Source organism: Mytilus edulis, chromosome 3, assembly GCF_963676685.1.
Source record: "Mytilus edulis chromosome 3, xbMytEdul2.2, whole genome shotgun sequence".
Lineage (NCBI taxonomy): Eukaryota > Metazoa > Mollusca > Bivalvia > Mytilida > Mytilidae > Mytilus > Mytilus edulis.
In genome coordinates, this window is record NC_092346.1 from 69,067,375 (window position 1) to 69,090,564 (window position 23,190).

The 23,190-nt window shown below is 31.3% G+C and overlaps 2 protein-coding genes across 45 annotated transcripts in view; one reads left to right on the forward strand and one right to left on the reverse strand.

Moving 5' to 3' along the window:
• Positions 1-10,098, reverse strand: part of LOC139517267 (ribosome-binding protein 1-like) — a 37,190-nt gene extending 27,092 nt beyond the window's left edge. For 40 of the 44 annotated variants that reach the window (XM_071308155.1, XM_071308152.1, XM_071308151.1 and 37 more), the window contains exons 1-6: positions 9,967-10,098; positions 8,991-9,685; positions 4,872-5,008; positions 4,534-4,606; positions 2,562-2,821; positions 1,270-1,307 (exon numbers count right to left, since the gene is read on the reverse strand). In XM_071308155.1, coding sequence (XP_071164256.1) covers positions 1,270-1,307; positions 2,562-2,821; positions 4,534-4,606; positions 4,872-5,008; positions 8,991-9,627 — 1,145 coding nt within the window. In that variant the 5' untranslated portion in view covers positions 9,628-9,685; positions 9,967-10,098. Of the gene's footprint in view, positions 1-1,269; positions 1,308-2,561; positions 2,822-4,533; positions 4,607-4,871; positions 5,009-8,990; positions 9,686-9,808; positions 9,862-9,966 lie in introns of those variants that run through there. The other 4 variants (XM_071308139.1, XM_071308131.1, XM_071308112.1 and 1 more) reach the window with 2 other exon arrangements.
• A 6-nt stretch (positions 10,099-10,104) lies between these two features.
• On the forward strand, positions 10,105-21,629 carry LOC139517269 (enolase-phosphatase E1-like). The gene is made up of 6 exons (XM_071308158.1): positions 10,105-10,573; positions 13,106-13,207; positions 16,114-16,310; positions 17,924-18,056; positions 18,649-18,772; positions 19,739-21,629. Exons 1-6 carry the CDS (start codon positions 10,466-10,468, stop codon positions 20,008-20,010), a joined length of 936 nt encoding a protein of 311 aa, XP_071164259.1. The 5' UTR covers positions 10,105-10,465; the 3' UTR covers positions 20,011-21,629.
• The last annotated feature ends 1,561 nt before the right edge of the window (positions 21,630-23,190 follow it).

The window sequence follows — 23,190 nt, forward strand, 5'->3', positions numbered from 1 at the left end:
GGCAGAGTTTATTGATCAACAATGAAAAACCAGGTGCTCCGCAGGGCACAGCTTTATACAACCCCAGTGGTTGAACCCTGAACAGTTAGGGCAAATTTGGTAACAATATTCAAGCTTGATTCTGTCTGAATTTGGATTGTGATCAAATTTTTGACTTAATATAGGTTTTTGTCACAAAATTAATGTGGTCAAAGATCTAACAAATCTATTGCACAATACATTTGTACTGTGCAATTGAAGATTTCTTCTTGAAACTTTTCAAGACTCGAAATTTGAAAAAAAAATTTGAAGCCCTTCAAAAAATGGTAAACAAAAAATCCCCCCCCTCAACTTTTTGAAACCCCCTTGGAGAATTAACCCTTAAACTCAATCCTATGCTTCCCATTGCAGTATTGAACCTTGTAGTACAATTTCAGAGAGATCCATACACTTAAACACAAGTTATTGTCATGATTGTTTGGAAACTAGAAACATGCTTCTTTTTGGCCCTTTTTTGGCCCCCAATTCCTACATAATTTGGACAATTAACCCAAAACTTAATACCAGCCTCTCCTTTGTTATATGGTACATTGTGGTACAATTTCAGAGAGATCCACACAATTACACATAAGTTTTTGTCTTGAAACTAGAAAAATGCTTGTTTTTACCCCTTTCCTAAACTTTGACCCCATAACCCCTAAAATGAATCCAAACCTTCTACTTGTGGTTTTAAACATTGTGGTATGATTTCAGAGCAATTGAAATACTTCTACAACAAGTTATTATCCTGAAACTAGAAAAATACTTGTTTTGGGCCCCTTTTTGGCCCCTAATTCCTAATCAGTTGGGACCATCATCCCCAAAATCAATCCCAACCTTCTTTTTGTGGTATTGAACCTTCTCAAAAATTCATGAAGATCTATTCACTCAAATTAAAGTTATTATCCGGAAACCAATGTGTCTTCGGACGACGACAACGACATCATACCATTATACAATCCAAAAAATTTTTTGGTGTCATATAAAATCACCAGAAGAATCAACCTTAAATTTCCAATTTATTTCAGTTATTTTTTCATTTGAACTAAAGCGATAAGTGTGTAAATATGGAATATAATCTCCCTTTGGTATTAAACCTAAAAATTAATTATTAACAAAATCTCGTACTTTGTCTCTATAAAATCATAATGTGACAATTATTGGGAAATTTTATGCTACAAAGCTTTTACTGTATATGCATCTCTGTTTATAAGTGCACATACACAATTCTTAAATGTAAATACTACTTACTTGACTCTTTCATATTGCTCTTTCAATTTTTTGTTTTCCTACAATTTAAAATAGTGTGTACTTTTAGTTCTATGTTGTAGAAAGTTATAATTGTATGCACTATCAGTTCTATATTGTGTGACTTTAAGGTCTACCTAAAATATAACATAAGTTCAACAATGCACATATTATATGATATATCTGAAACAGATGAAGTCTAATTTTATTAAGAATTTAAAATTTTGAAGGCCATTCATCCTTCACTTTCCCATAAAATAATTTTAAAATTATGTGTGTAGTTGACTGAAGTTTAGAATACATTAATATTGTATCTGTCTATATGCTTAAAGAAACAAGTGAAACTGCGAGCTACTGCTCACTGATGATACCCCCGCCGCAAGTGGATAATATTAATAGTGGAAAAATATGCAAGTGTTCGGTAAACAGGAAGTTGTCGAGTGATGAATCTGAAAATGCATCACACGGTATAGCTGACTTATAAAAATCCTGAAACCAAATTTCAGAAATCCTTGTATTGTAGTTCCTGAGAAAAATGTGACGAAAATTTTTTACTTGGTTATCATGTGTAAAATCATACAAGTGTTCGGTAAACAGGAAGTTGTCAAGTGATGAATCTGAAAACGCATCACACGGTATAGCTGACTTATATAAATCCTGAAACCAAATTTCAGAAATCCTTGTATTGTAGTTCCTGAGAAAAATGTGACGAAAATTTTCAACTTGGCTATCATGTGTAAAATCATACAAGTGTTCGGTAAACAGGAAGTTGTCAAGTGATGAATCTGAAAACGCATCACACGGTATAGCTGACTTATATAAATCCTGAAACCAAATTTCAGAAATCCTTGTATTGTAGTTCCTGAGAAAAATGTGACGAAAATTTTCAACTTGGCTATCATGTGTAAAATCAGACAAGTGTTCGGTAAACAGGAAGTTGTCAAGTGATGAATCTGAAAACGCATCACACGGTATGGCTGACATATATAAATGTTGATACCAAATTACAGAAAGGGTGGATGTGTAGTTCCTGAGAAAAATGTGACGAAAGTTTCATGGGACGGACTGACTGACGGACTGACGGACTGATGGACGGACGGACGGACGGACGGACTGACAGACAGAGGTAAAACAGTATACCCCCCCTTTTTTAAAGCGGGGGTATAAATATCTAGTATGCATTAATTAAATATGTCTATACTGTCTCACAAATCCTTTATTCTAGAGAGGTTACGAGTACCTTGCTGAAAATTTACTTAAATACTTTTACAGAAAGCTTTGATATTGTTATTTACCTCAACAAGCTGTGTATATCTACTCTGATCTCCACATTGCTTTTCAAGTTGCTGAATTCTGGCCTGGGTTTTATTTCTATCAGCCATATTTTCATTGATAGCTGTTTGCATTCTCAACTGCAGGGCTTGGAATTCCTGTTCTTTGCCAGCAACTTTCTCCTGGTACTGTCTCTCAATTGAAGCAAATCTGGCTTTATCTTTCTGTACTTCCTGTTTCAGCTCTTTGTACTTGTTATTGCTAGACATTGCCAATTGTTGTTCTAAAGACAAAACAAAAACAAAAATTACAAGAAATGAATAAAAATTGTTAAGTAAATGATCTAACACGTGTAAATATTTAGAGAAAATTTAGAACAAATAAAAGGATGGCTAGAAAAAGAAATTTACCCACATTATGAAAAATGTCAAATATTATTATTAATGACTTCTGGTGTAGTTTGCAGGCAAACTGATAGTGGCAACTTCTAGGACAGAAACTGAAAAGGTTTTTTTTTTCTCACTTATTTTTATATATAACACTAACCAACATCTTTTAAAACAAGACATAGTTACATGTACTTATTATTGATAGAAACAAATAAACTTCTGAAAAAGGATCAAAATTGAGAGCACAAGTTTGAACCACACTTCATGCAGGTGATAATTGAATGCAGCTTTGTTTATTGGGCATAGAGCCTTCAGTGTTGGTCTGTGAAAAAAACCAGGGCCAATGATTCAGAATCATAAATGTTCCTTCAATTTGAATATTCCTAAATAAGAACAGGATACCTTTAATAATGAGAAAGATGAAAGAAAAGTTACATCTATGCACAGCATTCGGAGAAATGAAAGACAAAAAGACATTACATGTACTCTAGATCTGTACATGTACTATCTGTGTCAGTGTTCTCCCCAGTAATTTTGGTTAGCATCACATTTGGCATTAAAAAATGAACTGTATTTTTTAAATGTCATTTATCGCGTCACAGCTCTATTTTCTTAATGTTATATTTGTTTATATGGTTCAATTCATTACTGAGAATACAATTAAACTATTACCATGAAAACAGTTGTTTCAGTTTGTTTTCTTTATTCATTTATAGTTACCGGAATTATTTTTTTCCTCTTGTGCCAAATATAAAAAATATAATTGTTTCAGTTACCCTACCTATACCAAACTATTAGTAAAATGAATGAATGGTTTATTATAGTGCAACCTGTATATATACAATACTATATATCTAGTACAAAAAAGAACTGTTTTTTTTATGTTTAAAGTGAAGAAAAAGTATCATAAATACTAAATAGCAATAAAATTTCAATTTAAAAGCTATTTTTCTATGTCTATTAAATTCATTGTTTCATGGTACTACTCAATGAATTTAGTCCCAGTTGTTTCTAATCTTTACATCAAAATGATATATATTTTTAACAAATTTATCTAACAAATAGCCTGTTAATGCGTAGTTTTCTCTATTGGTATAATTATTTCTGTCTACTGTGCCATTTGTGCATCTGTAGTTATTATCGTGAAAATGAGGATTTTTGTCATATCCGGTCCGGTTCAGATCCGTAGTTAACACAAAATGTGCAATGGTTGGCCGAAGAAAATTATCTAAATGAGTCTGAAAATAAACAATGTTTGACAAGAGATTGGGAATGAATATGACGCTTTTAATGCAATAAATGAATTAAACATAAACTTAAGCTGATTATGATCACTTTCTAAAGAAGTATAAAATTTATTGAGCTCAAAATCGGTACCGCGACACTAAAACGGCCTGGGGAGAACACTGCTTTGTCCGTGAAAATACTGCTTCACAATATTGTACACAAAGTTTAACTTTAACTCTACTCCGAACATTTCTTTATTAATGACTATACACTTGTACATGTTAACTTTCTTTCTTCATCCTTGCACATACTTTTTAACAAGTTCCTTAAAAAAAATATGGTACAATGTACATGTGTTAAACCCTGGACTCAAATTTACCTTCTTGCAATCCTTTTTCTTTCTCTTCAAGCTGTCTTTTTAACAGTGCAATTGGATCACCTTTCTGGCCTTTCTATAAATGTAAAAATATTCAACATAAAAACTTAGAAACCAAGTTTTTCAATACAAGGTTATACATTTTTACTTTGAAACCAGTTAATTTTCAGAAGTGCAGAGAATTAATAAAATTAATTTAACATTAAATATGCCTGAAAAAAGATCTTCAACAAAATTTCAGAAATGTGTGGTAATTTTCAGTTGCTAAAGAATAAAGCACAAATATATAAAACAAATAAAAAGCTATAACCATCAATTTTTAAAAGTAATCTTGTTTTCACCTTATTCCATGATTCAATAGTTGCAGATTGTTCAGTTCCACTTTGTCTGTTCAAAAGAATTTCAATCAGTTTTTGTATTTCCCCATCATTTAATGATGCACTTTGAATGGATGATACTATCTGTCTGACATCATTTTCTACAAAAAACAAAAACACACATTTAAATATTAAAAATTTGTTTAATAGTTTCATACATGTATATAGCCATATATAGATGACAAAAATACAAGTAGCTGGGCAGATTTTCTGTGAGGTTGAAAACTATAACAGGAGGAAAGAGTTTACAGTGGTTTATTACAAGTTTTAAACTGTTTGTCAATTTTTGAAAATGCACCAAATTTTGAAGGGAAATCCTTGAACAATATCAAAAACATGATAAAAGCAGCTGCACAACTTCAATATTTGTGAATTCCTACTGTGAAGTTTCAATGTTCATTTATAAGGGTTGAAACCCATCTTTAAGAATTTTAACTTTATTATTGGGGCGAGTATGTATTGTCTAGATTCAGGGAGAATGACCTTATCTTCATCAGTGGGTCGATTTGATGCAATTCATTTTTGAAGTTGATTATTTGGGGTAAAATAGCGGTTGAGCTAGTGGAAAATTAAGGTTGGGTAGTTTAAAGCTGGGCCAAGGTGTCCTGCTTTCCATGAATGCCTATAGATACAACAGTATGTTTTAACTAATCAAACAGTTTTTCATTTAAACAATATAACAGCTCATAACAGGCTGATATCCAGTTGAAATTAATCAAAAGAAATGGAACTCTTACATACTTTAAAGAAAGTAAACACGGTCAACTTGCAATTGGTATTTTTGGATTGTTGACTTCTGTTTCTATGGCCTTTAAATGTTTAATGTACAGGTGCATAACTGCAGCTAAGATACTATTTATACTCAATTTATAGTACGGGAGTACAATGTAAGTCTAAGAGATATTTGAAATCTTATTAATTCAAGAATTCAATTTCGTAAAACAGTTGATTTTCACAGGTGCACTTACTTTAGAATGATCTTACAGATGAATAAGCGAATTCCACTGAATAAAATTAAATATCAGAATGAATAAACTTTTCCATAATCTTAATGACAATCTTGTATAATTTATGATTCATTTTGTCAAATTAGGCCTAAAAAAAAAAAGATATGTGTTTCCGGTAACATCATTTTGAAAAATAGGGTCGGTAGGTCGGAATTCTTTTTTTTTTTTTTTGACATCGTAAATGAAATCCGGAAAATTATCATGGTTTTTCCAAGTTCGGATCCGTAATTAGTTTCAAAAACCGGAAGTGTGCCATTTGCAATGTTTTTGAAGCACCTGCTGGCCACAGACCACAATTAATTCCTCTATCAGTTCTTTATAACCTTTTGCATCATTAAAAAAATTGCACCATGCACTTTTGTCCAATTTTTTGTGTGTGTAATGTATTGTCCTAGTCCAAATATATATCCAAAATTCAGAAAGATTGAAGCAATCACTTTTACAAATTTAGCCAATACACATCCATACCCCTATTGACAAGTCAAGAGATGTTCCGAAAACTGTAAATATCACCTTTTTGCACTTGACCTAATCACTCATTCCATATCAAAATCAGTTAAAATACAACCTCCAAAAATTTATTTGACCTCTCTTCTTTCATTTCCACCCAAAAAGATTTAAGGAATGAGTGAGGAAAGGAAAGAAAAAAAATTAAGGAAAAATACACTCTAATTAAAAGGAACTATATTCGTGGACAACGAAAAGCGGGGTCATTAATTGTGGTCTTGGGCCTATTAGGGGCCTAAAACTTGACCAATTCTAATAAAACTTGGCATGATTCAAGCTTAGTATATTATAAAACAGGTTACAAAGTTTCAAAGCCATATGATACCAAATAAAAAAAATGTGGCATTTTTTATATCTGAATTTTGGGTGCTGAATTGTGGCGTTGAATTAGAACAATTAAAACTATCAAATTTGAGCTTCTAAAAACCAAAAGATACCAAAACTAACACTTTTTAATGTCTCTATGTATAAGTTAACATCTATTTAAAGCAACAGAAAGCATATTTCATGTATCAGACTTATGCAAAATGGCCAGAAGTTAATTTTATATGAGCCTGTGCCAAAAAATAGAGGTTTTCAATTAGGGTGAGGCCTTATATCAAATGTAATATTTTTCACTTACCACAATTTTCTGAAGTTGTTAAGTTATCAAACAAACTTTAACAGGTTATAAATGTACTTTTGATGGAAATATAAGTTTCAAATAGCATAACGCATGTGGATAAAATGGTCTTTAGCAATGTTATGCTTAAAAAAACAGATTGCCAGTTTAGGCCGTTCCCCACATTTGCATATTTAAAAGCATATAAATGATATGGGAGATGGAGATATACTTCTTTTTGCTAAAATCTGTGCTCAGATATGATAAAACATGGAGCCTGGATGTAACAAGACTGTCACTTTCAACTATATATGCAGACAGTATGGTCTGATGCAAAGTTTATTAACTTTACTGTTTAAAAACTGAATGAAATGTCAGCCTCAAAAGGCCAATATTTAAACCACTAGCTATCCAACAGAAGAAAGTAAAGGTAGTCTGTGAAACAGAAATGGTTAAGCAACCAGTAATAAGTGTTTTTGATGTAGGTTCAGTGCAATCTGTTTTGGAATACAACTTTTAAGTGCATAGAACTTCACATTTCACCTGCTGCGTATACTGACCGTTAGACTTAGACTATTAAAACAGCACATTTTGCACTCTTTTTATGTTTTTATCTACTTTTTTTTGTGTTCAGAGTTCACAAATAAGTTAAACAACTGAAATAAATACCACAAACACAAATAGATATCAGAAAAAAACTGTCAGAGAGAAATTAAGCATGCTGTTTTTGAAAAAATAGTGAAAAAAGTGAAAAAGCTACATTTTAGGCATTTAACCTGAAAAGTGACTTTTTCACAAAATGTCTATCAAATGAAAGTGAAAATCATTTCTTCTCATATAGTTTGACAAATCAATACCAATAGATCATTCAGAAAAGATGCCAAAGTAAAAATTCTAAAGTTGCTGAAATGCACCTCTTAGGCCACAGACCACAATTAATTCCTCTATCAGTTCTTTATAACCTTTTGCATCATTAAAAAAATTGCACCATGCACTTTTGTCCAATTTTTTGTGTGTGTAATGTATTGTCCTAGTCCAAATATATATCCAAAATTCAGAAAGATTGAAGCAATCACTTTTACAAATTTAGCCAATACACATCCATACCCCTATTGACAAGTCAAGAGATGTTCCGAAAACTGTAAATATCACCTTTTTGCACTTGACCTAATCACTCATTCCATATCAAAATCAGTTAAAATACAACCTCCAAAAATTTATTTGACCTCTCTTCTTTCATTTCCACCCAAAAAGATTTAAGGAATGAGTGAGGAAAGGAAAGAAAAAAAATTAAGGAAAAATACACTCTAATTAAAAGGAACTATATTCGTGGACAACGAAAAGCGGGGTCATTAATTGTGGTCTTGGGCCTGCTGTGCAAATTTCTTGGATTTTAACCTATTTGGAATACCTTTTGACATTAATAAAATGTTTTACTGGCTTTCTATGCAAGTATACGTAGAAGCAAGAGAGAAAAAATATTATGTCATCTATCAGAAGCCTGTGTCAAAAACGGGGTCGGTTGATACAATTTTTTTAATTTTTTTTTGAAGATCCAATAAAAAAGTTAGGGTCGGGGGCTAAAAAACAGGGTCGGTCGGGTTACCGGAAACATCAATCTTTTTTTTCTCGGCCTTAATTAATAAAACAATAAAGGAAACCTGTTTACATTTTAAGAATGTCACTTTATTGTGAGAAAACAATAAAAAAAAATGTATTTAATTCATACTTAAAATTTTACAGCAACTAATTATAATACACCAACTTATTCATGATTAAAAATGTATTCAACATACAACCTATAAGAAGTGTGGCAACTCATCTAAGGGTAGGAATGTGATTTTGGGTGAAAGGACTCTAATTCCATATTTTCAATTATCTGATTATTCATCAATATTCATGGTTGAAAAATTTGTGGTATGATGATGATTGGGAAATTAAGGTAGAATTCTGACTGTTTAAACTCACCTAATGCTTTCTTAGCTTTCCTCTCTGGAGTTGGTGCTGCAGCTTGAAGTTTCTGAGTCTGCACTATAGCCATTTCCTCTACAACTGGCTGTGCTTTTTTCGCTTCTTTCGTTTCTATCTTAACCTTTTCTTCTTTTTTTGGTTTGCTAAGTGATGTTTTTCTTTCTTTTTCGTGTTCATGAAGTAATTCTACCTCATCTTTTGGAACTGCTTTAAAATGAATTGTCTCTTGCATTTGAGGTGCAACTTTAGACTTTTCATCCTTGTTTAGTAGTATGGGTTTTGGGCTTTTCTTTGCCTTTGACTTTGGTTTACTTTCCTGGTCACTACTTAATTGTGGTTCAATAATTTCTGGTTCAATTTCCAAGTTTACCATTTTTCTCGCATGCTCTGGATCATTCACCTGTTGCACATTCTTTTCCTTTGGCTTGTCTTTACTTTTCTTTCCCTTTTTCTTTTCTTTCTCAGCTTTCTTCTCTTTTCTAACCTTATCTTGCTCAGCTTCTAGTCTCTTCTTCTGTTCAGCTATAGCCTCCTCATAAGACTTCTCTTTGAATCCAAATGCAGATATAAGATATATCAGCACAGCTGAGACAACAAAGGCAACAATACCTATCAAGATAACTTGAGGATCCATCCTTAAATTTCTAGACAACCCGATGGGATACTTTTCAGCAAATTTACCACGCCCCTCTCTGTAACAAAAATATACAGTAATATTAAAAAGTTATTATGTTATCACTGATTGTTCTTACTAGTCATGTAATAAATTCCACAAACGATTGCTTTCGTAATGCCGATAGACAGAAAAAAAATACCCCGGTGAAAATAACGAAAACCGCAGCCAAGTAGTCCACGTCGGCAAACTTTTAATTTAACAAAAAGCTGATAGATAAGCTGACATTTTCTACATTACAAATGAAGCTCATTCTGTGTAAAAGATTAATCATCTATGCTCACTATTAATCAACTTTACCTGTAAATAATGTTTCTGTGATAATAAAACAGAAATTTGGTTACGTGTCAGGTCAATTTATTTCGTCCCCCAAATGAGCCTTCGGAATAATGGTGGAATGAAAACTTCCGACGTATTTTTGTAACAGTTATTCTTATTGGACACTTTTCTGCATTGATGTCAGACATCGTCTGCTTTGTTTTGTTACAAATGTGATTTTTATATTCATGTCTCTTTTTAAAAAAATAATGGAAGGTATGTTTTCTCCCTAATGTGATACAAATATAACAAATTTATTTAGCCATGCTTATCATAGAAATTTCTTAATTCAAGAAGAAATTAGATTATCGTTATCTACCTCATACAATCGCACAGAGGGAGGGATGATTATGAACGTAACAGCAAAGTAAACAACGCCATCTATCGGCAATATTTAGCGCACCTGTTTAATTTGCTTCTTTGTCCATAGAAAGCGTCACCCGTCACTTGTGTATTTTCAAATTTGATAAGAGGCGCAGTAATGGAATCTTTAAAAAGAACAGCAGAGGAAGCAGATTCTCTTCTTGAAGGTGTTAAGGCTTTGATTGTAGATATTGAGGGTACAACAACGCCTATCGACTTTGTAAAGGTAAAGTAACGCTATTTAATCGTTAGCCATGCACAGTGATGCATCTTCCGCATAGCCATAACCTCACCGGCATGCTGTCTCTGTAGTCGTGTTTCGTTGATATGTCATGGTTTTTTTTAATTAACAAATTATTATTGTGATCCAGCTCTGGCTCGGGACTATGTTTAATAGCGATGAACCTAATTAAAAAAAATATTGAATCTCAAATTTGAAATTTGAAAAAAAATAAGTGCGGGGAAATATAAAACACATTTGTAAATACGACATCGGAAGCAGATTAACATTTTACCAATGTACATGAAAAAATGGAAATGACATGTTTATGTTGTTGAATTAAGCAATGCATCTTAACCGACGCCATACAAATAAACTAAATTTAGTGTGTGTTTGTGTGGTTTTCATTTTGAACGCCTGATATGCTGATATGTGTACACAAGTAACAACTTTTAAAATAGAGTTATCTCTCTTTTATTGTTATCTTCCACTAAAATTCAACTAATCAATCAATAGGCAATGCAATGTGATCATTTTTAGAATATTAACAAAGTTATCATTGAACCAGTAAGTCTGAAATTTGCATTTTAGAATATATAAAATCAAAGTTCAAAGTTTTTTATTTTCCAATTAAGGGCCCCTGACAGGACATACATGTAATGACAACAATACACAATACATTCTGATTATTAACACATAAACATATAATGAAGATAAAATTAAAATTCACATGAAGAGGATGAGATAATATCATAGAATATATATATATATCATATAAAATATCACAACATAAAACAATTGTTATTGTTATTATTTATAAGTTATTTTAGTTCTTTCAAAGTTTCATATCTTTGATTTTTCTGCCATGCCAGAATGCCAGCAAAAAATAGTTTAATAATGTATTAATTCACCATATTAAGTTGAGAATGGAAATAGTTTGCTAACAGAGGTCCACCTTGTCTCTTATCCAGAAAAATAAGTTGAAGGAATAAATAAGTCACTAAAATTGAAAAGAGACCAAGGGCAAATGCACTTGGACATGTTAGTAAGTGGAATTTTAGATACCGTCTTAACTTGACTAGTGCACAAAATGTTCACTTTAATGCAGAATTCCCCAAGGGATGAAAACTCGTATGTAATTATATTACAAATGCATATGTATATATATTCAACACTCTAGCATAGCAGGAATCCGGGTCCGTCCGCCCTGATTCTGGTTCGCCCTAGTTTCTGTTCGCCCTAATACCTGTTTGCCCTGAGTCCGTTCGCCCTGATTTTTTTTTAAGTATAGTGTTGCGTTGTGTGTATATAATTGAATGTGTTGAAGTCGGTCTACAATTTCGCCGAATATTTACGATGTATCATGTAAAATTGTCTAAAGCTAGCTGCTATACATGTTATACTAGGTTATAAGTTTCAGTACATTTCAGGACTATAAGTTTTTGTGACTTCAAGGTATTGAGGACTAAGTTTGTATCTGTATGTTACGTTACTAGGAAATATAAGTTTCTGTAAATTTCAGCACCACATTGTATTTTTAAATGTAAAACAATTGAAGACTAAATTATTTGTATGTAATTGAATATGTTGAAGTTTACAAATATTTATTTATGATGTGTTCTGTGGTACTGCTATTAGGAAATAAGTTTCTCGGAATTTCAGTACTACATTGTATTTTTAAATGTGAAACAACTGAAGACTAAGTTGTTGTCTTGCTTCTACGAGGATAAGTTCATTGATGTAACATATACATATCATAAATGAATATAGGGCGAACGAACCCAGGGCGAACGGACTATCAGGGTGAATGTAATCAGGGCGAATGATCCCGATACCGCATAGCAGTAGCAGGTGCAAGTGAAGTGACAAGGTCCCACTACTCTTTAATTTGCATATGATATATATTTTTTTTCTAAATATAAACCTGACTTTGTCACTATGCTTTGAGAATAACAGAAACTTACTCTTCATTGGATTGATAAAAAATATGACTATTTTTCAATTTGTTGAGTTTTAAACAGTCCTTGTTATGATTATTATTAAAAGGAAATGTTTGGTTAAATACTATGATCGATTGATTAGTAAACACTTTTGTGCTATTTCATTGCGGTCAGTTTATATTGTTGGAGGAATTCAGAGTGCCCTAAAGAGAACCACAACCTTCCCAAGAACACAAACAATAAAGAAGACCTCAAGAGGCAACTGTTTAGTCCAGTTATTGACAGTAATATGTACATGTCTAAATACATGTACATGTAGCAATCATTCCAGTCCAAGAAACCAAGTTAATTTGTTAATTGAAATGACTGATTTATACTAATTTGGAAAATATGAGACTAAAAAAGGTACAGCTCTTTTATTTTGTGTGGCATGAACATTTGCACCAGCAGTAGAACTATTCATGTTTAGAAATGGAATATATTATTGCAAATTGATGATAAATTTGTAAAAAATAAAATAATGTAAAAAAACTCTAAACATCGCATGGCATGTACATTATTTTGATATTATATTGATAAGCTGTTATTGTCTTTGTAGGAGACACTTTTCCCATATGTGAGTGAAAATATAGAGGAATATTTAACAAAAAATTATGATGAAGAGGAAACAAAGAAAGACATTCAGGCCTTGAGAGAATTGGTAAGTCATTAGAATAATTGGTGTCTGTTGTGGATAAATCAGTTATAAAGAAAATACAAAGGGGAGCCGTTATGAAATCAGAATGTTGAAAATGTCCTTTTGAATAAAACTGTACACCAGGAAATGTTGGAAACAGTTGACTTTTGGTATGTACAATGTATAAACTTATGGATACTTATGTAGTATATGCACCCTTTAGTGCTTAATCACCCTCTGTTGTATGCTAGCTGGCAGACACAATGGTTGTGTCATTGTAACATAACAACAAGGTGAGCATTATACAATGCATGCACTATTAGCACCTGAAGTGTGGGGTTCCAGCTAGTGCTACCAATCAATTGTTTTCTTCATGTGTAAATATGTTTTCTCTGTTGTTATTTAAGTGTACCTTTACTCTGTTTTCAGATCTCAAATTGGCAAATATTATTTTACATTTAAAGTGCAATTACTTTTCTTTTTGATTGGTAAATATTTTGGTTTCATACCAAAGAGCTTTACTTTAACGAGTAACTTTTCAAATTACCAATACACATGATAAAAGTTGTGTTAAAATCGAGGCAATTTTAGATATAACTAATGCTATATTAGGTAATTTTAGAAATATAAGGATTTGACTATTCATACAGATATCTTAATAAAAAACAGACATCTAGTTATTTTTCTCATGAAGTACAAAAATATAGCTCATGCAGCAGACAGATGATGTTCAGTAATTGTCGTTTGTTGATGTGGTTCATAAGTGTTTCTCTCGTTTTTTATATAGATTAGACTTTTGGTTTCCCCTGTTTCCAATCTTGTTATACATGTTATATCTAGATATATATGAATGGAAACATTTGATTTAATTGAGACTTGAATTTATCTATGGTTGTAACCCTGTACAAAAACATACAGTTTATTCTCTCGGGGCTCACACTACTCCAAAATCATAGGGAGAAGTGGTGAGATTTAAAAGAAAAGTGCTCCTTTCAAGCGCTGCGCTACAATGATGTTCTTTTTATATTGTTCAATTAATATCTGAGTATACAATTAAAGTAAAAGTTCAAATTCAAAGTTGGTTTAAGTTTAGGTTCTTGTGAGAAACTACCAACTATAAAATATCTAGCACTAAAAAGATTTATTTATTTTTTATGTCAAAAAGTGAAAGAAATTATAGCATATCAATTACAATTTGATTAAAAACTATCTTGTGTATAAAATTCAGTGTTTCTCATCAAAAGATATACAAAGTTAAGCTGGGCCATATTATATTGTTATTAGTATAATAGTCTCAGCATGCTCAAAGTTAAGCAATTTTAATCAATATTTTGAAACAATCCATATACATTATATGGATAGATACGTAGTTAGAAACGGTCAATGGCGGACGATATGCAAGAAAATTTACAAAAATAAACGATGTTTGACAAGCTATTTGGAAAGGAACATAACGTTTTTAATGCAATAAATGGATTAAACATTTACTGGAGGCAACTTTTATCACGTTAAAATGAAGTTACAAACTTAGTTTGCTGCTGAAAGTTAGATTGATGTTTTTGAGTAACAAGCACCTGAACTTGCGGAACACTGTAAAGACAATGCTTCAACCTCTTGTTGCTTGTCTTAAGAAAATGAATTGCTTATGTCTGAATTTCTTTAATTATCAATAAAAAATTGTTTCATAACTTTGTAAAAATTGAAAATGTCCGATGGCGAAAGCGAGTACTTATCGTTAACAACAGGGCGACTTGTTTTTGCTTTTGGGCGTCAGAGAAAGTGAAGTGACGGTCGGGAAAGCGACTTCTTTGCCCAAGTAGCGTGAGCCCTGTTCTCTTATATATACATTTTGTATTATTGTCTGTTGACCCTTTAACTTTCTCTTTTGTTCTAATAGACTTGTTGGTGACCAAAAAGTCCATTATAATTAAAGAAATTGTTCATTGGCTAGCGCAGACAGGTTTACCTTATAGCCTTAAGTTCATGTGAAAATTAAAATTTTAAAAAAGTTGAATATCTTTTATATACTAGTGAAATGCTAAGTTTTATTATTAAACAAGTGTACATGTAATTTCTTGTAAAACAGTAAAAAATAACTTGATATTATCAAAATCTTCATAAATGTAATGCTTAGTACTGAAGCCAATATTTTCCTGTATGTAGTTCTAGTGACCTTAACTTGGGAGATCTCTCATACAAGTAAGAAATTAGGCAACAGCATATGCAAATACAAGGGGAAAAACCTTGATTAATATGTATTGTCTCCCTTTGATAATTTTATGTAGAAAAAAGAGGGTTTTTTTTCATGACAAAGGGGTAGCTATCAACCAGATAAAATCATTTGTAGATAAATAATCTAGAATAGATGTATTTACACTTGTATGCAAATTTGTCCGCCATTATGTAGAATCACAGAGGTTCCCGTAAACTTTGACATAACAATTCAAAAAATTTGACGTCACAATAAAAAAGTGATTGTTGCTTGACGTCAAAAGGTTATTCGGAGGCGATCTAAGGTCATTTGGAGACAAAATTCAGTTAAATACCATAAGTGTAAATACGTTTATAGGCCATGGATGTCATTAACTTGTAAAAATAATTTTAAAATGTCCTTTAAATTTATAAGAATTAGAATAAGAATATTTATAGCCTGAAAATATAACATATATATTTATAATTTGTTTTTACGACATCACCAATAGTTAAAAGTTCATGATACTGAAATACAATGCATATATAGATATTTTTCAGTATTAATGCACTACTGAAATAACAAAAATATTGCTTCATATGAAACATATACATTGTGTGTAGTTTTTCATATCTAGACTAAGTGACAGAGTCGTGTGAGTGCTTTAATATGAAGCTTCCATTGTTTTGATATGTCCTATTTATGAAGTACTCGAGATTTCTTATTTTTGTTTAAATAGGCAGCAAAAGACAAAGAAGATAAATGTGAAGGAGTTGTCGAGATACCAGCATCAGATGGGGACAAGAAAGATATTATTAAAGCTGTAGTGGCTAATGTAAAATGGCAGATGGACAAAGATAGGAAATCCACAGCACTAAAAGCCTTACAGGGACACATCTGGAGAGAAGGATATGAACAAGAAAAACTAAAAGCAGAGTATGTACATAGCAGCTGGTACATAGTGTATACAAAATCAGTATAGCTACATACCTTTCAGTACAAAATGTTTTTCTGCTACAACAGATGCAAACAAATTAAAAGGGTTAACTATTTTAAATACAACAACCATGTTTCCCATTTAACATTATTTAAAACATATGAGCTATGTCGGATAGAAGTTGACTGTATGCAAATCAATATCAAAACATCTGTTATCCTATGTTGGGTTGAAGAAATCTGTTTGAAAATTGAGTTGTTATAAGAATCCTACAAAGTAAACAGAAGTTCATCTTATGTTTCATATTTAAATGTTCCAATCATACATTGTATAATTATAATTGTATATGAGCACTTGTATAATTATAATTGTATATGAGCACTTGTATAATTATAATAATTGTATATGAGCACTTGTATAATTATGATAATTGTATATGAGCACTTGTATAATTATAATAATTGTATATGAGCACTTGTATAATTATGATAATTGTATATGAGCACTTGTATAATTATAATAATTGTATATGAGCACTTGTATAATTATAATTATAATAATTGTATATGAGCACTTGTATAATTATAATAATTGTATATGAGCACTTGTATAATTATAATAATTGTATATGAGCACTTGTATAATTATAATAATTGTATATGAGCACTAGTATAATTATAATTGTATATGAGCACTTGTATAATTATAATAATTGTATATGAGCACTTGTATAATTATAATAATTGTATATGAGCACTTGTATAATTATAATAATTGTATATGAGCACTTGTATAATTATAATAATTGTATATGAGCACTTGTATAATTATAATAATTGTATATGAGCACTTGTATAATTATAATTGTATATGAGCACTTGTATAATTATAATTGTATATGAGCACTTGTATAATTATAATAATTGTATATGAGCACTTGTATAATTATAATTGTATATGATGAGCTCTTGTATAAGGTCCATTTCTATATGACACAGCTCATATATAAAAATTTCAGTGAATCAATTTCAAGATTTTTATACATGTACCATTGGACAGGTAAATTTATAGCCTGTCTCATGGTAGCTGCGGAACCGTAGCTCTTAGGTCCTTATGTTATTTTTTGACTATTTGCGGATGGTCCGCAAATAGTCAAAAAATAACATAAGGACCTAAGAGCTACGGTTCCGCAGCTAGTCTCATGGTTGAGTTGAAGTGTGTCTGTTAACTTCAGTCATAGTATCATGGTACTTATACTTCTTTGCGATTTCCTAGCATTTAGAATAAGATTCTATAGATAAGAGAGAGAAAAGGGGAACAGCTGTCTACATGTATATGTATTTAAAGGTAAAATAGTTTAGAGACAAAACACCCTGATGCTTACTATTAATTCACTTGGCCAGGATAAGTGATATTTGTCAAACTCATTGTTAGTGATCAACTTTAAATATCATGTTATTGATAATTATTTATAAAAATCATCAAAACTGTACATGCTGTATGGTAAAAAATTGGGTAATTGTTTTAATTTTGAACATGGAATATTTTTAATTTAAACTGTTTATTTTATGCATATCATATAGTTAGTAAAAAGTTTACATGTTTATTGTAGATTGTTTGAAGATGTAGGACCAAATCTTCAACAGATAGTAGAAATAGGAATAGCTGTGTATGTGTTCTCATCAGGGAGTGTAGAAAGTCAGAAACTTCTCTTTGCCAATACAGATGATGGCAACTTGTTAGAGGTATTTATCTCACCATTTTAGGACTTCAAGTATCACTTCCATTATCACTGAACTAGTATACATTTTTGTTTTAAGTGCCAGCTGATGCACGCCTCTGGGTGTGGGATTTTCTTGCTGCGTTGGAGACCTTCGGCTGTTGTCAGCTCTTTGGTTTGTTGTCTCTTTGATAACATTCCCCATTTCCATTTTCAATTTTATCTTGTTTTTTCAAAGCACTTCATGTCTTTATTATGAATAAGAAAAATTGACATTGTATGTGGTATGAACCCAAAAAAAACATCAACAAATGGTATTTGAATATGAATGTGGGATGTTTGGTGGATATATTAAACAAAGTTGTTTTCATACCACGTAGACCAGATTTATTGATTTGAAAATGGTAATTTAGAACATGTATCATTAGCTAAAGTATCAATTGATTTAGCAATATTAATCCCCTTTATGCAGATTCAGTTCATCTTTATCTTTATTGATATTATTTAATGATGTGCCTTTTGCTCATGTACCTGTAATTTTACATCTATGAACTTCTGTAGACAAGTGTTCCTATTCATTTTGAAATTGGTGACTTATTTTTTTTTTGCATATTTAGCTTTTCACTGGTTTCTATGATACAACGACAGGATCAAAAACAGATAAAACAAGTTACACTAAAATAGCTGAGGATATAGATGCTGAACCAGAAGAAATATTATTCTTAACAGATACTCCAGATGGTGAGATATTAGATTGTGTTTTATTCATTTTCAAAAAGATAAAATTATAGCTCTTAGTTGCCCACAGTACAAAAATAGATATGAAAGTTCTTAGTTGCCCACAGTACAAAATAAAAATAATAGCTCTTAGTTGCCCACAGTACAAAAATAGATATGAAAGTTCTTAGTTGCCCGCAGTACAAAATAAAAATAATAGCTCTTAGTTGCCCACAGTACAAAATAATAATAATAGATCTAATTAGTTGCCCACAGTACAAAATAAAACAAAGACAACCAAAGATATCACCCAAACAAATAAATTAAAAAAAACAACAAAAAACTGCAACATTCACTGACATAAATTCTGATTTTGAACAAGTATGTATGTGCTTTTTTGTCAATCTAGTTTATATTCGATCCTTCCCTGAAATCTCAATCACTGAATGACTTTGTCAAAATGGGAAGTAAGAACAAATGTGGCTGTGAAAATCAAAACAATAAAATGAAGATCAAGATAAAACAGTTTGATAATATCAACTATATAAAACAACAACAAAAATCTAAATTTCAATGTTGTCAGAATCTTTGATTTGAAGAAGACAATAGTTTTAAGAAAAAAAAATGAATTATTTGTTTTGAGCATTTAAGGCTGTAAGTTACACCAAGTTATATTTATCTCAAACATTAGTAACTGTTGATGAAGGTTACTCTCTAACTAAAAAATGCTGATAATTAAGTATGTAGGCAAGAAACACATTAAATCAAGCAAATATCATAACACAAGTTAGGAATCTGATTAGTAAAAAAACCCAACACAAAATGACAAAAAATATATTTGATAATAAAAAATTACACATTGAAACATGCTGATCTGAAATAAAATAATGCAGTCCAATAAAATGCTGTGTCCTTAACTTTTATTTCAATTTCTTTTGAGACCTATATAAAAAGCATAATAATTTATTTCTTGATGTTTTATGTTTACAGAAGCTGCAGCAGCTGTGAAGGCAGGTTTACGTAGCGCAATAGTTGTGAGAGAAGGAAATGCTGAACTATCAAATGAAGTTTTCCAGAATTATTTGGTGATAGAATCATTCAATGAACTATTTGGTGATGACGATGAGGAAGATTTCAAAAGAATAGCAGGAGACAATGGTGAGGTAGATGATGATGAAGATGGAGAGGAAGATGATTTGGATGGAGAGGATGATGATGAAGATGATGTTCCCGAAGATGATGATGATGAGGATGATGCATAAACTTGACAATGTTATGAATGTGTGTGACTAAATGAAATTGAAATCATATGTTACAGAATGTTGTTTTAATTGTTTCATTTGGATCTAATGTTAATTTATACTGTTAGTGATACTTTTACATATCTCAATTACAATTACACATGTTTGATTTGTAAAGTATGCAAGTATCATATTAACCAAATGTGTAATTTTAATTGATTTTTTTTGCATTCATTACTGTGTTGGTGTATGTTCTTGACTATGAAGCAGTAGCTGTTTGTTGGTGTACGTTCTAAACTATAAGCTGTTACTGTTTCTGTCTTATAAATCTATAAACCCACTAAATGATCTCAGACAGGATTTTCATGTCTCTAAAATTGAAATCTAATGAAACAATGCAAACACAGGTTCATGATTGTGACAATGCTCATTACTCAGTAAAACAATTAAAATCAGGAAACATTTCAAGGCAGAGAGGTTGAATGTTGTTGTATAAATGTTGAATTGGTAGATATTTCGTTATTTTATTTTCAGAGCAGCACATTTTCTCTCATTTTGTAATCTGATGGAAGGGTAAATTTTTTAAAACTCTCAAAATTTTGTTTAACCAAACCTTACATTATTTGTGTACATAAAAAGTGAACGCATGAGTTGATTCTGTTATCATTTATCCATAAGGTATATAGCAAATCATTATTGGTTAGATGGTCATTTAACATTTGTATACAGATGTGATGACATAAGCATGTAGAGATTAACAATGTAACACACAGCTAATCATAATGTCAGAAAGAGAGTTCCATCCTTCATTCAATTGTGCACATGTATGACAGTTTTATACCAATCTCTATTGGACATTGATGCAGTGGCAATATACAGAATATGGTAGGGTTTATAAATAAGTTATTACTTTGTGTTTAATGAAACTATTTAGTTGGGAAGGGTTGTAAATGAAGAGTTCACAGTTTGTACAGTTTTTCTGCAAGTGTTCAGAAACAAAACATATAAGATGTTTATTGTTAACTTGCAATATTTTATTCTGTGTATTCATATTTGGATACCATTTGTTCTATAATATTATTTTTGTAGGGAATTTTGTAAAGATTTTAGAAGAATGTTATATTGTGTGTGTTTGTTTATACAAGTTTTTATAAGTGTTAGTGTTCATTTGTACAGACTACTTACATGTAGACCATAAGAATTTCTCGAAACCATTAGCAAAGTGGAATAGGCAAGCATAGTTTACATTATATACATATTTTAGCAGAACTTTTAAATGGCAGTTTTATGTAATGTCTGAAAAATTTGCAGTTACATTTTTACATTTTGCATGGATTAAAATAACTTTATAAATATTGTCATTTTGTAAATAATACAAGCAGCCATTTCTTGAAAGTCATTCAGGCAACCTTGGAAGTTTAGTTCCATTTTGATAATAATTCTAAATTTTATTATTTTACCATTTTTATATTGCTTTTCTATGAAATACTTTTTAAACATATATCAATGATCTCTCTAGAAATAACATCTCAATAAGCATATTTTTTCAGACATTTGAAAATTTTATTAATTTGTATTCTGAAGATGTTCTTCATTGTACAAATCATTATCATTCTCAGTAAAAAGTAGTTTTCATATTATTTGCCTTGTTGATTTTTTATTTGCCACAGGTGATCTCAAAACCTAAACATGCACATTACTTGAAATGACAAACACAGGCATATAAAAAGAGACGGAAAGGATAAATGGATTATCTGAAAAAGGGCTCTTCTTTCACTGTTCTCATTACAATAGAACATAAGGGTTGCAAGAGCATTACATCACACTTAAAGGTAACAATGTACCAAATAAAATTACATGGGCGCAGCCATTTTATGAAGGGAACATGACATAGAGATAAAAATAGATGGCTCTCTGTGATTGGTTGTTATATCTTTTATATATTTTTCTTCTGGAAAGCATTATGAATGAAGTTTCATGCAAGCACAAATTTGTCCTTAAATGTATAGTATGAAGGGCCGGAAATATTTTTTTTATGTTGCTCAAAATTAGGGAAATTTTTCTGCGAAATCGTCAGGTATCGTGAAAAACCCCAAAATTCACCAAGAAAAGCCATGGGACCATATATATTTGAGTGCGGTAAAATCGCAAATAGATATCGAGCTTCAATTAGACAACAGCAGTTTTTCCATAATTAGTTTATTAAAAGCGCCTTTTAAGGAGATAATTGCTAAAAAATAGCATTGCCGGCAATGGGGCCACCATTTAGTACTTTATATCCTAAAATTGTAAAGTAAATTATATTTTAAACTCTGGGGGCCATCTTGAATTATGGTTCATCTACAAAGTAACAACACTTTGTCAGCACCTCATTAGAAACATTTGTGTTGTGTATGGTTTCATTCTATTCAGTGGTTCTCTAGAAGAAAACAGTTGTATGAATTTCCCATAATGTCCTATGTTAAACTTACTCCACCTGCTGGTAGCCATCTTGGATGGCAAATCAGCTACAAAGTAACAACACTCAAAAGAAACATTCATACTTTTTGGCCTTGAATGTTTGTCCCTAATATTTTATTAACTATGTATTTGCATTCAGGTATCACAGATCAAATTTATTTCGTTCATATTGTGTTAATTTACGTTTTTTATTGATTGAGTTGAGCCTTCCAATTGATATTTTATCGAGTGTTTTTTCTATAATGTGATGTTATACTATTGTTTCAGAAAAAGGGAGAAGGTTTGGTACCATTAAAACATTTAATCCTACTGCAAATGTTTGCACCTGTCCTAAGTCAGGAATCTGATGTAATTGATATGTGTTTCTCGTTTCTCGTTTTTTTATATAAATTAGACCGTTGGTTTTACACTAGTATAAATTTTGGGGCCCTTTATAGCTTGTTGTTCAGTGTGAGCCAAGGCTCCATGTTGAAGGCCGTACATTGACCTATAATGGTTTACTTTTATAAATTGTTATTTGGATGGAGAGTTGTCTCATTGGCACTCACACCACATCTTCCTATAGCCATGTTTGGTTAAAACCCATTCAGCGGTTTTCTAGAAAAAGACATTTTCCTAAGGGTCCTTGGTTAAACTAGGTCCCCTGTTGGCCACCATCTTGGTTGATTGATTCGCCACAAAGAAACAACACTTGGTTAGTACCTCATAAGAAACATTTATGCCATGTTTGGTTACATTCCA